This window comes from Galleria mellonella, unplaced genomic scaffold (assembly GCF_026898425.1).
Source record: "Galleria mellonella isolate WM207_F2 unplaced genomic scaffold, CSIRO_AGI_GalMel_v1 utg654, whole genome shotgun sequence".
In the NCBI taxonomy this organism is placed as follows: domain Eukaryota; kingdom Metazoa; phylum Arthropoda; class Insecta; order Lepidoptera; family Pyralidae; genus Galleria; species Galleria mellonella.
The window spans coordinates 786664-805341 of record NW_026442139.1 but is presented as its reverse complement, the minus strand read 5'-3'; the positions used below and the strand labels follow the sequence as shown (position 1 = coordinate 805341).

General features: G+C 34.8%; 1 protein-coding gene across 3 annotated transcripts; it reads right to left on the bottom strand.

The window, feature by feature from the left end:
• Positions 1–9741: 9741 nt before the first annotated feature.
• Positions 9742–18160, bottom strand: LOC113522097 (CKLF-like MARVEL transmembrane domain-containing protein 4). 3 transcript variants are annotated; one of them, XM_031907860.2, is made up of 4 exons: positions 17996–18160; positions 16663–16808; positions 11284–11550; positions 9742–11044 (listed from the first exon to the last, which is right to left on the bottom strand). In XM_031907860.2, exons 2-4 carry the CDS (start codon positions 16795–16797, stop codon positions 10892–10894), a joined length of 555 nt encoding a protein of 184 aa, XP_031763720.2. In that variant the 5' UTR covers positions 16798–16808; positions 17996–18160; the 3' UTR covers positions 9742–10891. The 3 variants fall into 3 exon arrangements, with proteins under 3 accessions (XP_031763720.2, XP_052756740.1, XP_052756742.1); XM_052900780.1 differs by lacking the exon at positions 17996–18160 and adding an exon at positions 17712–17930; XM_052900782.1 differs by lacking the exon at positions 17996–18160 and adding an exon at positions 17471–17597.
• Between the last annotated feature and the right edge of the window lie 518 nt (positions 18161–18678).

The window sequence follows — 18678 nt, the reverse complement described above, 5'->3', positions numbered from 1 at the left end:
AGGGTTTTGTACATCCCCAAGTGGCCACACTGTTTATTTCTCTGGGCCGAGTGACAAAAGTAGGAATGGTGTAGCTCTTTCTGTATCAACAGATATAAACAAGGCGGTTTTAAGTTACAACCCAATAAGCGATCGCACACTAACATTGAGAATTAATGCAAGACCTTGTCGTATCAATGTGGTGGTGGTGTATGCGCCTACGTCTGCCGCAACCGAGGGTATTATGAGGAGTTCTATGGTCGACTCGAGGAGTCTCTGAAAGGCATGCCAAGAAGAGATATCACGCTGCTACTGGGAGACCTAAATGCAAAAATTGGCGAAACGTCGAAAGATGACCACCTGAGAGAAGTAGTCGGAAAATATGGTTTGGGTCAAAGGAATGAGAGAGAGGAAATGTAGCTTCAATTCTGTGCAGAGAACTCCCTCACGATTATGAACACGTGTTTTAAAAACCACCCGAGGAGACGTGGATAATGCCGGGAGATCGTGCACGAAATCAAATCGATTACATCGCTGTGGCAAAAAGATGGCGGTCATGTATTACTAATGCTAAAACCTATCCGGGGGCAGATTGCGGAAGCGATCATAAGCTCTTAATAGCAGAAATGAGGGTGAGGCTCAAAAAGTGCAATTGCACAATTCAACCATTCGTGAGAAGACCATGCCGTGGAGAACAAGACTTTGCTGAGCGCTTTGAGACCGGGGCAGCAGACTTAATTATAGACAGTCAACTTAATGCTGACGATAATTGGAACAGAGTTAAAAACCTGATACTTATGTCACGTAAGAACATCCAAAGTATGACGCCTGATGCTCCCAGAAAAATTTGGATTACAGAGGAAACATGGCACGTCATCAAGGAATGAAAGGCGATATTTAGAGGAGATACAGGGACCGTAAGCATCGAAAGCATTAAATATAAAGGTCTGCGAAGGTTCAGCGATTATCTCGAAGAGACTATAACGACTACATTAACTCAATATGCCACGAGGTTGAAGCGAATGCTCAAAGTTTCCAGACGAGAGACCTTTTCTTGAACAACAAGAGTCTCACCCGTGAATTTAAACCAAAGACATGGGCCATAGAAAACGAAAAGGGGTCAACTCCTGACAGAAATAGATCTAGTGATAGATATATGGAAATCATATTGTCAAAGCCTATATGCTAATGCTCATCCTGTCCAATGTCCAGCAGTGGACAATTAACGGCTGATATCTAAACTGACCATATTTACACCTCCATTTTGTATTACCGTCGTGTCAACAAACTATAGCATACTCTTGCCAGTCTCAGGAGTTTGTTTTATATTCCGTAACTATCCAATTATTGGATATCAGGTTCTAATTAGAATTTATATTTACTGTTATTGTTGGAGTAGTACATTACTGCAGCGGCCAGCAACTGAGGCATTGATGGACGAACGTGCAAATGTAGGCCAAGGCGTAGCCGAGGCACACATACGTGAGTCCATCAATGCCTAGCTGTGGCCAAGGCTTCTTTAGTACTTTTTCTCAAACAATGTGCGGAAATCAAAAACACAATTTTACTTTTTAAGTTCAATGACGAATAACGATCAATACGAGTAATAATTTTTCACGCGCCATAATTTTCCTTTGTTATTTTTCAATAAACAGCTTTCTAATTGCAAGCCAGTTCGAAATTTAAATAAAACCTTTTATTAATTACCTCCTTGGTAGGCATGTTTCGAAGTAAAAGCTCATTCCATTTTTAAATTACAGGATAGATATGAGTTTACATAGTAATTTATTTGGCCGCAAAATACGACAGATATGGATTTTCATACAACTTTAGTCGGCCGCTGCCCGCATGTATCTGGCCAGTACGGCAATTTTGAGTTATCTCGAAGAAGATTGTCAAAATAATGCTCACATTTCCAAGCATGTTTGAGAAAAATATATTTATCTACTAATAAATAAATAAAATAAATATTTATGTAGTACACATATTTGCCTCACGTGTCCGACTCGACCCACTGAAACTGCGTAGAGATGTTGCATCTCTGTGCATCTTCTACCGAATTTAACATGGCGAGTGGTCTGAGGAATTGTTCGGATTGATACCTGCTGCTGATTTTCACCACCGTACAACCTGTCATAAACTAAAATTTCATCCCAATCCTCTGGACGAGTGGCGGTCCTCCACCGTGCGTTTTTCAAGGCACTTTCTTCCACGCACAACCACTCTTTGGAATCAACTTCCAGCAGCAGTATTTCCGAACCGATACGACAATGTAACTTTCAAGAAAAGAGCATATGCCTTTTTAAAAAGCCGGCAGTACACCTGGAATGCCGTTGGTGTTGTGGATGATCATGGACGGCGGTAGTCACTTACCATCAGGTGAGCCGCATGCTCGTTTGCCCCCTGTGTTTGTAAAAAAAAAGTGTGCGGGTGTCCTCAGGGTGTCTAAGATAAATAATCCTATACTTTTTTGTTATTTGTGCTTTTTTTTAAATAAAGTGTACTAAATAGGTAATCGCACTCATAGTCCCCAAGATACAGGTCTGGCCTAGTTTGGGGACTTATGGTAATGCAGATATTTTCTCGTTGAATATAAATTGTAAATTGTACCTTATGCAACCCATTCGTGTTTCAACCGTGAAGCAGTTGTGTTTGCATGGCTGTGTTTCGATTTGAAGGGTGGGATATGGCGTGAATTTACACGGTACAGAGAAATAACACCTGAGTCCTCAGGAATGGCAACGCATGAGGGGTATCATGGGCGAAACAGTATACTCTGTTATGGCCATGGTACTGCTCATGTCTATAAGCGACGGTTACCACTTTCCATCAGGTGGGCCGTCAGCTTGTTTGCCATTCTAAGTTGTATAAAAAAAATGTATCTTTCTTGAATAAAATATTATTGTCTGAGACGAGCACTGTCCAATTAAATTGAAAGCTATAAGTGTATATTGTAGTTATTTTTTTTTTTTTTAATTAAATAAACCTTGGTTTTCCTATAACAAATAAATAGTCCAATATTTATATTTCATTTCAGAACGGACTTCAAAATAGAAGATATCAAACGACTGAAGCTTTAATTGTTTACAAGACAGAATTGAAACATTCAGTTTAGAAATAAATCTTATATGCATTTGTAATATAATTTGTAAGATATTTATTGTATTAAAAAGGAATAATAGGAGGCAAAATAAAATATTATTGTATATTAATTAATACTTTTATTTTATTAAGATTTATTTTACAAATTGTAAACATAGAGAAGTACATAACAGCGCGGTGTGACGGCATAACCGTGTCATAACTGCAAGTGGTAATAAATATATAATTATTTTAACAATATTTAGATCCACATAGACGACATATAAAACTATATATATTGTAAATATAGTAAGTGTTATATATAATAATTATAAATCTGAAAATATATATTCTAGTTTGCATTTAGCAATTCTCCATTAAGGCACTGTTTCGATGGGGCATCTCATATCAGTTACAAAAATATAAACAAAACATTAGATAAAAAAATAAAAACTTAAAAAAAAATGCTTAATAATACTTAGCATAATATAGTAAGAGGTACAGTAAAGGCTGATCCACATCTAACACTAGAATTGTGTTGACTGTTCCACACTGAACGCAGTCACTTTGGTTGTTAAAATCATATATTACATACATACAGTGTGGTCAACCCTTAAAATTGAAATAAATTGCTTTATTAAAGCAAATTACATGTTCAGAAGACTATAATACGTCTAAGGCCAATACCAAGTTATTGCATGGGAGCGACATCTAGCGATCATGGTAATTAGGTGACTTGTTACAGACTAACATATTCATAAAAATTAAAAATAATCTTTACAGTATTTTGTAACTTTTTTTTTCATATCTCGAAGGTGGCAAGCATGTATACAGCCCGTCTGATGGTAAACACACACGCGACACTAGGGGCGTCACGTGCACGTTGCTGACACTAAAGCAATCTTAATACACTTTTTTTAAACTGAGAATTTATTTATTACTTTATTGTATACACTGGTAATGCATAAAAATATGTTAGTGGTAAGTAAATGTACAAAGACGAGCTTAAATCTAAAAGGGGTTCTCTTACAGAAAATTCAAAGTGGAAAGGAGCATCAACGTCAACGGGTAGAGTGGTGTACAATATTGTGACAATTAAAAAAAAAAACTTTAATAGCTTAATTTTTATGAATAAATTAGTTCGTTGATACACTAAACAGTTTAACTGATATAAATTATTAACGCTATTTCAACAGCATATATTAATGCCACACAAGTTTTTTAACAATTCAAAAAAGGTATCTCTAAATTAATCTCTTTTGTTATATATATATATATATACACACATATACATATACATGCATATATGTATGTATATGTGTGTATATGTATGTATAAGTTTTGCATATATAAAAACCGATCAACTGACAACAACTAACATTACGCAAATGTGAGAACGATTCATGGCTTAACATAGACATAAATTTGATTATGTATTGACTGTAATTCAGCTGTACGTTTTCCAATAAATAAATAAATAATATTAAGAAAAGATAACCGCATAAAATGTTTCGATATTCAAAACACTGGCATTGGACTATTATAGTCTAGCGAACCATAGAGAACATTTAGAAAGATCTAATACTTAAAAAAATCTTATTAGTATTAAAAACATTATAACAATAACTCTTAAATTCGAAAATGAACACATGCTGAATTAGAATGTCAGTTTTTAGTTGAATATACAGAAATCTGAACCAAGAAACCAAACGCAAATTTGACTTAGACTTATAAAAACGTCAAACCTCCCCTCAACCTATTTTAGCTATAGATTTATATATATATTCTTTATTGCACTTGTAAGTTACATATAAAATAATCTATTTATAAATATTGTGAGCAAGGGTGGACTTATCTCTGACAGAGATCTCTTCCAGTCAACCCAGTACAGTGAGAAAGCATTTTTTGTATTTTTCTTTTAAACTAAATGTTCAATTTGAAAGAAAGTGACAAAAACATTTGAATAGTTAAAATAGGTTCGTAGGTGATTTTAATTTTCATGAAAAATTTCAAACCGAAACACAGCCATGCAAACACAACTGCTTCACGGTAGACATATGAATGGAACAGAGGTACCCAAGCAATCGACTTGTACAAAGTCTCCCTCTAGTAATGAGAGAGTTAATGAGAGGTTTGACGTTTTATATTTATGAATAAGAGCCGTAATTTATTTATTACAATTATATAGGCAATAACATAATCTTACAATTAATATGACAAGCTTATTTATATTATCAATCAAATTTGACAAAATAATAATACTAAATTAAACAATACATAGTGATTGGGAACAGAAATTGTTCGTACGTTACTTGCTAAACATGTTATTATATTAAGTTTATTTTTTTTTATATATATTTTTATATAATTTATACATATATGCAATGGCGGACTAGGCCCGTCGGAGGCTCGGAGCGAGAAAGCTAAATAAAGCCCCCAGTTTAAGAAGTAAATTTTATTTTTACAAGATTTTTATTCAGTTCATATTGGTGTGTATAAGTGTTTAAGTTTATTTAGTTAAAATGTCACAGTTGAAATTTAAATTAGACTTTAATTAACATACATAGAGTATAGATTTGGGTGGCAGCAGCCACCCTAGGACCAGAAGTCGCCCCCCCCCCCACCCGTTAGCCCGTCATTGCTTATATGGTAACAACTGCTCAACGTAGAAATACAATCTAGACTTTGATTTGGTACTTAAACCACTTCATCAATTAAACTTAAACGATATCATACATGTACCTACAGTATTGTACAGTCACATACATACTACATTTGCCGTGTGTGCCCCGGCATAGAATGGGCCGCCCCTTTCCCGTGTGTGTCGTAAGAGACGACTAAGGGAGAGCGAGGGATGGGCAGCAGCGTCCCTACAGAAACATCTTTAAAACCTAACTGCGTTTGCCAACCCGCCTGCCAAGTATGGCAACTACTGGCGAAACCCCTTATTGGGAAAGCTATGTCCAGCAGTGGACAAGTAACGCCTGAAATAATAGTACATATTACCTTATATAAACACTGCCCAATATAGATATAAAAATATAAAGAATCCGATAATAACATATTAATGATTTGTATTTCTTTTTTTAATTACGAATTCAATTCTCAAGAATGGAATTCAAATATTTCAATAGACTAAATAGGATTTATTTTTTTTCTTAAAATATGATAAAGATTAATTCCCGGATTGATGCTATATTAATTTAACGATAACTGATATGAACGTTTTTATTTTCAAGACAAAAGGAACAGCTGTTTGCGAATAAAATAACATTGTAAACAGTTCCTGTTAATTTTAAAATCAAATATTTGTTACATTGTTAAATACTGAAGGGCAAAATATATTGTAATTATTTATATTTATAATAAGTTTACTATTGTAATCTTTTGGAGGAAACAATAAAGTGTATCTATCTATAATTTTTCATAGTATACTGTATGCGACTGTACTTTTAAAAAAATTAAAATAATGAGTATATATAATTCGTTGTGTACGTAGTAAACCTATATGAAAAAAGAAAAAAAACAAAGTAACATTTGTGCAATATTTGACGATAACATCTCATTTGATATGAAGTCCTTTCAATGTGTCGTTTCAGGCTTATTTGTGAATTTATTTATAATATTCACATTACTATATATTTATATATAATATATATCAAACACAGATAGTGTCTTATCTATTTCTGATTAAACATTTGTGACTAATTTCACGATAAACTTGTGCTTAATTTTTGTTTTTGCTGTCGGTAAACATTTATCCTATATATATATATATATATATATATATATATATATATATATATATATATATATATATATATATATATATATATATATATATATATATATATATATATATATATATATATATATAAAATTTTATGTGCATATCGGTCCCCTCAATGATAAGGGTGACCCACCCCTAAATATTTTTTTTGACAATTTTTTTTATTTTATATTATTATGATTGAACATTGAAAAATACATACAAATTCAAATTTTCACACATGTTTTTTAATCGCGATTTTTATATGCCGCAATAGGGTTGAAAGATGGCGATCGAAAATAATAATTGTAGTGCGAGAAAATTTCATGTATAGTTCTCGAAATATGGTAAAACAACGTTTGCCGAGTCAGCTAGTATATATATATATATATATATATATATATATATATATATATATATATATATATATATATATATATATATATATATATATATATATATATATATATATATATATATATATAAGTACAAAACATAGAACGTGATGCTATATAGTTATATAAAATAAAAATTTTACACCTACAAAAATATTGAGCCTTCTTGCGCCGTCGCTACAAAATCTTTGGTGCCTATTTATCGTACATACTCGTATCACATTCCAGAATGTTCTCGGAACGCAATCGGAACTTTTAAACTATTACAATAGAAATTGTGCATGCGCAGTCATGGTAGTAAGAGATTGAGATATTGTGTACCTACTTTTAAAGTGAACTCTACCAGAATGTTTATACTAAAAAATATAGATCAACGGTTGTGCGTGCAGTCTCTTAGCCGTCAAGTTAGTATGTACTACGTCAAGTTAGTATGTACTACGTCAAGTTAGTATGTGATACTATACATTTTTTTGTTATCTACCCTCGTTTTTTTAGAACAAACAATGAATCCCATTTCCCATCGCATTTGGCGTTCCATTGTTTCTGCCTGCCCTAATGGGAGACAGGCGTGACAGATACGTATGTATGTATGTACAATGGATCCCAAAGCCATAAAGAAAATACCATCATCTTCCTACCCTTACCCCAATTATTATTTGGGGTTGGCGTTATATGGTTTTATCCATGTTACTAAAGGATTTGACTCATAGTTTTACGACCGGCCACCTGCCTGACGTCAACCCTCTTTAGGAGGGGACAATCCTTGTTAGCAATGGCGTTTGACAGCCCCATTGTTAACAATATACCCTATTTAAGTCGACCTCCACGTGGTTCCCCCTGGAAACCATCGTGAACAGTTCTTGTTGAATTCGTCACGATGGGCTAACTGACCTGCTTCATCCTCACCTATCATCCTTCACTGGTGCCCCGCCGGTGGATACCGATAGCGCGGGTGGGGTAACCATTCCATTTTCATCCGTGAAAAAAATGATGATATTGCCTTACAAAGATTTTTTAAACCACAAAAATGGCAAATAAGCATACGGCCCGTCTGATGGTAAACATTCACTGTTACTTATAATACTTATAGTTCCAATATCACCTGTACACAGTTACAGTAAAGATCAATTTTATTTAACACCCATAAATGTTTATAGTTGCTGGCCATATTAACAATTCCTTACACGTTTCAATACAAACATTAAAATCTTCGTCCGTCCGTCACGTCACATGTAGGTCCCGGCATAGAATAGGCCACCCCTTCCTTTCCCGTGCGTATCGTAAAAGGCGACTAAGGGAATTTTACTGTCGATGGATAGGCAGCACGCGTCCCTTTTAACCCTTAAATACCTGAAGTTTCAAATTTGATACCGGACTTATAAATCGCATTGGGCGCCTACAATCGATTTTATTTTAATATTTGGCTGTTTACATGTTACCAAATGTTTTTTTCAAAATAAATATATAAAAATATCGTTTTGATTTTTTTACTATTTTTCCCCATTAGTAAACACAGTAAAGGGTACACTTATATATTTTTTAATTTATCAAATCAGGCATTTAAGGATTAAAACGTCTATATATATATATATATATATATATATATATATATATATATATATATATATATATATATATATATATATATATATATATATATATATATATATATATATATATATATATATATATATATATATATATATATGCATTGCATTGCAGGTATGCTGCAGCCTTTTAAAATTCTTTTAAAAACTCTATATGTCTAACTGTGATGGCCAACCCGCCTGCCAAGCGCGACAACTACTGTTACCGCAACACTCCCCTTATGTTTAACAGTGGGCAGTTAACTGCTAAAATTATTCTTACAGATTAAAATACTGAACACAAATTACAATTTACCATTATAACGCGATAAGATTACAATTCGACGCATTTTATCAGCATGATTCATCGTTGTCATGTATCGTACACTATTTGACATATTGGGTGGCGCGTGCGCATAACTACCAAAATAATATTGACGATTTTATATTAATATTATAATTGCAGAGGTACAGAGGTATAACACCTGAGTCCTCAGGAATGGCAACGCATGGGGGGTATCATGGGCGAAACAGTACTTTCTGTTATGTGCATAGTACTGCTCATGTGTATAGGCGACGGTTACCACTTTCCATCAGGTGGGCCGTCAGCTTGTTTGCCATTCTAAGTTGTATAAAAAAAAAACTTATCATATGATTATTATAAATAAAAATTGCTTTAATTCCTGACTGTCTAATATGTTAAATGTGTGTTTTTAAAATGGAAATATTATAAAAAAAAAGTTGATACAGATTAAAGCAACGCCCTCTAACATCCGGATAACAGAATGACATAATATATGACTATTTAAAAACAATACAAGACATGAGTAAAACAGAGAGACGTGAGTGGTTCGTAAGCGGACGCAGTAACCGAATAAAAAATATTTATTAATGTCATGAAATAAATTATAAATAAATACTTTAAATTAAATTTAATAATAATAGTAAAAAATAATAAATGAAAATTATTTTTATGAATTATCACTTAAACATAGCGAACGTTAAATAATTTAAAAAAAAATTGCTAATTATTTATTTATTTATTTATTATTAGTTTTACTAGGTTATTACCTTGTTGCTGGTTTAATAATGAAATTAAATACAAAATTCTCTTTAACACTTTTTATTGTCGTTCGAAAAACAAAGGGGTCAAGCCCAATGAGAAATAATTTTCTTTTTTTTATCACAGGTGTGACAATACCCCTAACACGAAAGGGATTGTTAGTAATATGGAGGTCAGTCCCCATTGCTATCAATATACCCTATCAGGTCGACCTCCACGCGGTTCCCTCTGGAAACTAACGTGACTGATTTATCGTTGAATTCGTCACGATGGGCTAACTGACCTGCCTTTTTTCATTATTCACCTATCACCCCTCACTGGTGCCCCGCCAGCGTATACCGACAGCGCAGGCGGGGTTACCATTCCATTAATCATCCATTAAAAAACACTTACTCCATATAAGAGTGTAGAAATACATGTTTAAAAAATATAAAAAAAGATATTTAAGTGTTAATGTTCATAACAAAACATGGCAAAGACGTAATGAAAATTTTTAATTTTTTTTTAAACTGACATACCATTGCCACTTTGCCACACTTTGGTGAGCTTAACACGTTGGGCTCGGTGCCGGTCCCTGTGGACCGGCAGCGAACTTTCCGTGTGGCCAGCGTCGGTCCCTGGGGACCGGCACTAGAATTTTCCGTGTACATTGCACATACACCTAAAAAACGTCCAAAATAGCGCGACAAAGAGTTCCTTATCTCATTAGTACTAAAGTAATCTCTTGGCGATATCATACAACATTATATCTCTCGCCGGCTGCCGGTTGAACGGAAAGGACAGCAAATTCGGCGCCGGGCTCAACGTGTTATGAACGCTCTCAAGTAATAACATAGATTTTTTTTTTTAAACTAAGACGCATCGGTTTTATTATAAAATAGTTTACAATAAGGTATTTACGTGCACATAAGTACGATTTATTTTGTTGTTATTAAAGTATTACGTCAGTTAGAAACTAAAATGACTGGCAACAGCAGTGGCCGCGTGGTCGTGCAGTGCAGCGTACCTGGCGGGCGGCCTAGTATCCGACGCGCGGCGGCGGCGACTCGACGGTGGAGGTGGTCTGCTTGGACACGACGCGCGTGCCCTGCGCCAGCCCGCCCGCGCGAACCGCCCGCCACTTCAACAAGGCATCCGCCGCGTACGCCGCCGTCGCCACGAACCCGAAGAACTGCATCCACATCAAGGTGCATTTTTATTATAGTCAGAGAGCCCATCGAGCAAATAAACAAACATCTGTGGGCACAGACCAGATAATATTTTTTTTTAAAAAAAACTGATAAAATGGTATGAGAACCTCGCCCGCGCTAACGGGATACGCTGGCGGAGCACCAGTGAAGGATGATAGATGAGAATGAAAACAGGCCGCAATTAAAAAAAAACAATTAAAAAAAAAGTTGTTTCACTCACCGCCGCGGCAGAATGAGGGTTGTCGTGCACAGTCGTGGCCAGTATGGCCGCGATCAGGTACAGCAGCGTCCAGATGGAACAGAAGCCAAACTCTATCTTCAGCCACGGGATCTTGTAGAACTTCTCCACCATGTGGAACAGGTAGAATCCCAGCAGGATGCCGGTGAACCAGAAGGCGATCATGGAGATCCAGCAGAAGTAGGTCGCTTTTCTTATGAAGCTCAATTGCGAGCACATGATGCAGATGAAGCCTAGAAAGCTGCTGGCCTGAAAAATATATAAATCAAACATAATATGTAATAATATGCCCTGTGGTCCCGGCATAGAATGGGCCATTATGGGTGTCATAAGAAACAACTAGGAGAACCTAAAAGTCGAGGAATGGACAACAGCGTTACTATTAAAACATCATCAAAGCCTAACTGCGATTGTCAATTCGCCTGCCAAGTGTGACAACTACTGAAAATATCCCTCAATAGGAGGAGGCCTATATTCAGTAGATAGTAACAGCTGATATCACCATTAGCCACTCAAGACTGAGGGCCCCGAATGGTCCCGAAAGTAGTCGCGCTTTCTCTACCAAATTACATGTAAGTTAAACCGAAGTGTTGTAAAAACGATGTAGAATTGGATGAGTCATATCAGCGACGTAAATCCCAATAAGTGGATAGTTTTCCACCCAGTGCGTGTCTTCAGACAGCGTCGCCGAGACTAGTCCAAGAAATTGTGGCACGGGACATACTCATTGATACATATGAATAATGACTCGAGATAACGCAAGACCGGAGCTATGAGGAGGAAATGGCTACCTTTGCCTAGCAGTGTAATAATATGACTTTATCCTCAACCTTCGGAAGTTCGATTAGATTTATATCTATCGGTTTCAGCTCAAATGGCTTCCCATTCGTCAACGCAGAAATATTAGGACTCTTTGTACCCTCTTTACTCTTCTTCAAAATCCTCAGTCGCCCGCAGTCAGCAAATTCCAGTACCTTTTTAAGCTCACGATCATAACCTTCGTTACAACAATACTCTCCAACTATCTATCCCTTCTCACCCTACTGGTTTCGCTTTAAATTCTTTTCTCCTACATTCTTCACGGCTCCGGAACGCGCTTGCTCATACCATTAAGAGACTACCGATTAAACTGTTCTTCAAAAAAAAAAAAACGTTCATGCTCACTTTTTTACTTTATCCGAGCAGTAAGTAATTTATATTATTCTCAATTTCGTGTATAATATAGTATATGTCATATATGTGTAAGTATATTTGTTATTTATAAATAATAATTCGTTTATATATATAATTTTAGTATTATATGTACATCAATAATTATTAGTACCGTATTCGAGTATTCTGACACTTGCCTATGGTTGACTGGGAGAGAATGCTTTTAGCATTAAGTCCGCCATGTACATATATGTACTAATGAATAAATAAAACACTATAAACCATTATAATTAAACTGAACGTTATTAAAATCAATAATAGAAACTGAAGTGTAACGTTATACGTCGTAGAACGCAACACCTGTCGCAGTAGTTTAGATTAGCGATAAATGAAATCGATACGGGGGCATTACTTCAGGGTCGGATCTAGCTGTTGCCGCACCAGGCAAATGTTTGCCGCCCTTGACAATGATACCAGTATTAGCACTACTATAACGACGAAAAAACCTCTCTAAAAAGCGTACCATGCGACACAAGTATTTATCTCAATTTTGCCTCCCCAAATTTATGTTGCGCTGAGCAATTGTCCAGTACGCCTTCTCCTAGATCCATGTGATGTAATGTAAATTAGACTCCATTTTCCAAGTTAGGCGTCTCATTTGGGCCATTGTGCGTATGTGTCATGGCTAGTACAGCCAGCCCAGCTCCGCCCAGAAGCACAGAAACTTCCTGAGATCTTCACAGGCTCACGGAGCGACCTAATTGTTCCGAAGATTTTTAAACGTTGAGGCCCCTCAATTTTACATTCCAGGATTACGTGTACAGCCGTTTCTGCGGCGTCAAAACAGCCTCGACATAGAGAGCCTTCTTCATAAATGCGTAAAATATTTAAGAATTTCTATCTATAGTGCCGTTAGTTCCCATGGTGCCATACCATATCAGCCATTAACTGTTTACTGCTAAACATGCGTCCCAAGTAATGGGGATTTTAGCTAGTAGTTGCCACACTTGGTAATCGCAGGCTTTGGTTTTAAGTGGGACACTGCTGTCCATCCCTTGACCAGTAAGTTCTCTTAGTCGCCTCTTACAAGACCCATGGGAAAGGAAGGGATGGCCTATTTTATACCAGGACCATGTGGTAAGTACATATATAGTACAAACTCTACTAAATATGAGGATAGATGATTTAGGGTTCGTCTTAGATGGACATATGTCAACCAAATAGGTGGCGTGCGGGGGGAAAGGGATTGTTAGTGATGGAGACTGAGAACCTCATTGCTAGCAATATACCCAACCAGGTCGTCCTCCTCATCGTTCCCCCTGGAAACTATTATGGTTAATTCCTTATGAATTCATCATGATGGGTTAACTGGCCTGTTTTCATTCTCATCGATCACCCTTCACTGGTGCTTCGCCAGCGTATCCCGTTAACGCAGGCGGGGTTAACACACCATTGTCACCCATCAAAAAAAAAAATAGGACTTTTTGACCTCCATTACTGAAAATCTCTTTCCCCATATAAATATATGTTATTTATACAGTTGGGCGAAATAAAAAAAAAATAGGTGGCGTGCTAAAGAAAGGCCAAATTAAAAGTATCCATTACTGGTGAGTGTATATGAAAAGATTGATGAATATGGAGGAAGTGAAAGAAGTTTGTTGGAATTGAAGCATTTAGTTCCATTGCTTCTGCCTTGCCTACCCTAATGACAGGCATGACAGATATGTATCTATGTATATATTTATTTAATAGTATTATCACATAGTAATAATAAACTTTAATACTATTTCTAAAAGTCTTAATATAGATCTATTTTCGAAAAATATAACATCAGTGAGAGACCAACTGAGTAGGCAATTTTTTATTCATAGTCAGTTTGAATAACTATTGTATGGACAAGAAGGCCATATTTTAATCAAATACTTGCAATTAATTTTTACTTTGTATTTTATTCATAATTTTTTTTTGTTTTCCTTCTTGTTTGTTCATATTTTTTCTTTGTTAACTCCTATTTTTGTTGCTTTGTGTGCAGCGCCTTGTATCTATATTGTTGCTACTTGTGAAAACCTATTAGTGGCTTATTTTGTGATCCTAAACTGTATCTTTTTGTTGTAGTGTAGCCCTGGTTTTCCTATAAATAAATAAATAAATAAGGCACAGTGATGATGTCATTGTGGCTTAGTTACTAGGCCGATTACAAATATTCCAGTCTGATTTTCCCATAATCAAAGAGGAAATAGCAACAAGGTGAAATATAAGGATAAATAAAGAGTTCAACACCCCCATATTAAAACACACTATTCGATACACAGGATATTGAGAAAAAAAATACTTCCAATTAATGCCACAAATAAAAAATTTGATTACAAATTATTTATTTGACATTTCCATCATTTTTATTATTTACTAGCTTTTGCCCGCGGCTTCGCCCACGTGGATCTTGGTTATTGCAATATGCAATTTATGGAAATAGTAAAATTTTAATTCCACCATAATTTCAAAACAAAACGTCCAATTTTAATCATTCACAGACCAAATATTATCTACATAAACTGTACTTAGTGAATTTATTTTGATAAGGATTAATGGCATGAGTAAAATAAATGCGTTTAAATGTAGTCCAAAAAATTCAAGATTTTTAAATAAAAAAGTGGTTGTTGTGCCTCACTCGATATAGATAGGTATACACTATACCTATCTATGTCGCGGACTTTTTTATAGATATTTATAAGATCTACAATTAATTAGAACATTTTATGGTTCTATCTTTTATAGTTTAGACAGCGTACGCAAAATAAGTAACTTTTTTGGTTGATGTTTTACACTTTGTGTCCGAAAAACCCAAATATTTTACGGAACCCAATTTTTTTTCAAAATAAAATTTAGCCTATGTTACTCGTGGATAATGTAGCTTTCGAATGGTGAAAGAATTTTTAAAAACGGTCCAGTAGTTTTTGAGCCTATTTTTTACAACCAAACAAAGTTTTCCTCTTTTTAATATTAGTGTAGATAATAGCTTTATTGACTGCTTATAATGCATGACCAAAGTGTGCACTTGGTACCAGTAGTGATTTATGTATTTTATAATATAGTAAATAATTGAAAATTAAATATATAATTTACCTATATAAAATAACCTATCTGTAGGTATATTCAATATTTGCATGCCATTTGATGTGGCGAAACATAATGGACATGTTGTAAACTTGACAAATACAACATCTTATCTACAATGTTTCTGGCAAATAAATTTCATTTCATTTCATTTCATTAAAGTTGTTTGTTCAGATACAGTTTGATACAGTTTATTATTATAGCTTTTTATCCACTTCCGTGGTCCCCAAGGGTAAAAGCCTCCTCCATCTTTTTCCACTTCTCCTTATCTATAGCAATACCCGTCCAGTTCTTTCCTGCTATCTTTATTATGTCATCTGCCCATCTCTTTCTTTGTCTTCCAACATTTCTTTTTCCTGCTGGACCTCGCCATTTTGTTGTTTGGAGAGTCCACCTTTTATCTTTGTACCTCACTATATGACCTGCCCATCTCCACTTCTGTTTCATACTATGCTGAAGAGCATCTTTTATTTTGGTTTTCTTCCTAATATCAGTGTTTCTTATTTTCTGTATTTTTCTTAACTTTAAGATACTTCTTTCCATCGCATGCTGACATGATAGGATTTTGTTCTTTATTTTTTCTGTATAGGTCCATGTTTGGCATGCATATGTTAGGCTTGGAAGGATGCAGGAATCCATAATTATCTTTTTTAAGTTGAGACTGTAGTTCCCTTTAAGGATTTCTTTTTGAGCCCAATATTTCTTCCATGTTATGTTTATTCTTCTATCAACTTCATGATAGAATACATTATATAATAATAATATTTTTTTTTGGCTGTGTGGTCTCTGCATAGAATAGGCCACCACTTCTTTTCCCATGAGTGTCGTAAAAGACAACCAAGGGACAGAGAGGAATGGGCAGCTGCATCCTTCTTAAAACAGCTAGAAAGCTTGACTGTTGTTGCCAATCTGCCTGTCAAGCACGGCAACTACTGACAAAACCACCCAAGAGGGAGGATAATGTTCAACAGTTGATGGTCAAAGGCTGACTTGATGATAATGATAAATATTTTTTTATCCAAGTATACTTATTTATAAGCATATAATTTTTTTATGATTCTACATGTACATATTATATTTATCAAAGATACTTACAACTTGAACAACTTTCAGGATGCCTGGTACGGTCTTGAGGTATTGTGGGTCAAACCTCAGGTTGGTCTGCACCGTGGTACTGGAGGTCACAGTCGTTGTAGTGGTGTGCTGCCCAGGGAATCCTACCTCTGCCATTTTTCAATGATCTGAAATAACAGCACTTGATAATTTTGGTGGAAAGTGATTTAAAAGAATCTATCACCCATACTAACTAGTTCTTTTTTTAATAAGGTGAAAATAGGATGGTTACCACTTGCATTATTGGTGTATGTTGGCAGGTTACCAGTGAAGAATAAGCGAGGATGAAACCAGGTCAGTTAGCCCATTGTGACAAATTCATTAAAAATTAACCACAATGATTTGCAGAGGGAACTACACAGAAATTGTCTAGACAGAGTATATAATTAATCAATTATTTATTTGCATAGACATAGGTACAGTTATAAGTTTGATGTTGTAGAATTTGTAATTTGAGCTTTGGCACAATATTGCTAGCAATGGGACTGTTAAACCCCATTGCTAATAATCCCTCTCTCTCCTAAAACTAGCACTATCATCTATCATCCTTTGATGTCAAGAGTTTCTGGACTGCCTTCAATATACATGTAGACTTATGATACAGCTTAACAGATTTATGTCTTCTGAAGCAAAAAGCTATCATAAGTAGCCATATAGTATATATAGGTAGTCATAATCCATCTAATATTATTAAGATTAGAATAATAATAAAATTGTCTATGATTAGACTAATAAAAAAAAATTGTACATAAAAAAAAAAACTTTTAAAAAAGAATATTTTCAAAAGTACCTGAGAGTTAAAATTATTGTATCAATGTCCTCTTCATTAAATAGTAAATTTATGTTGAAAAATGAAATCTAAAGACACCCAATGACCAAAACACTGCCCACTTTAAGAATAAACACATACCCAAGCATAAACATCATGAAAAAAAAAACTTAGTATCCAATATATTGATTTATGAAAAATTTAAGTCACCGAGTGAAAGTTGTCAAGGAATTTTTCTAATCTTAGCTATTGTATTACGTACGTTCGTAAATTGCTGGAACCAATTGTATTGTGCAACATTCCCACGAAACTGAACAAGTGTTATGTACAAACACACTTCACTAAAATGTACACTATTTATTACCACTATATTTAATTTTAATGTTACGATATAAACTGGACCTCCACATACGAATATTGCTTTGAGGACATATTAAATATCAAGGCGTCTGTCACCACCTAAAATAGCGATTATCTAGCGACTGAACAAAAATAAGCACAAATTTTACACGAATTATTAACATAAAATATCTGAAAACTACTTACATAGATAATGGACTTCTAATTAAAGTAAAAATCATACACTAAGTCTAAAAAAGTTAAAGTATTGATATTTGGTATAATTTTGAATAAATTCAATAAATTTATAGGTAATCAATGAAATCAAACAAACACTAGTGGAACAACGCAAAGCTGTGACGAAATAAAAATAATTCTATAAGGTAAATGACAATAATTCTTACCATCATCAAAGTACAAAATTAAAAATTTTATTAGAATGTTAATAGAATAAATATATTTTTTTTATACAACTTACAATGGCAAACAAGCTGACGGCCCACCTGATGGAAAGTGGTAACCGTCGCCTATAGACATGAGTAGTACCAGGGACATAACAAAGTATACTGTTTCGCCCATAATACCTCCCATGCGTTGCCATTCTTAAGGACTCAGAAATTCACGTCATATTTCACCCTTCAAACCGAAGCACAGCCATGCAAACACAACTGCTTTACGATAGAAACACGAATGGAACAGAGGTACCCAATCGACTTTTGTACAGTCTCTCTCTGGTAATGGTAAAGATAAATTTCTGTACCTTAATTTTGCAACTATGTTCGCATAATAGTTACGCGAACAAAGTTGCAAAATTAACAATCAACTTAATTAATCGCCATATGGTTCAAGTATACAATGGACCACCTCTTCTTTTCTCGTATGTCGTAAGA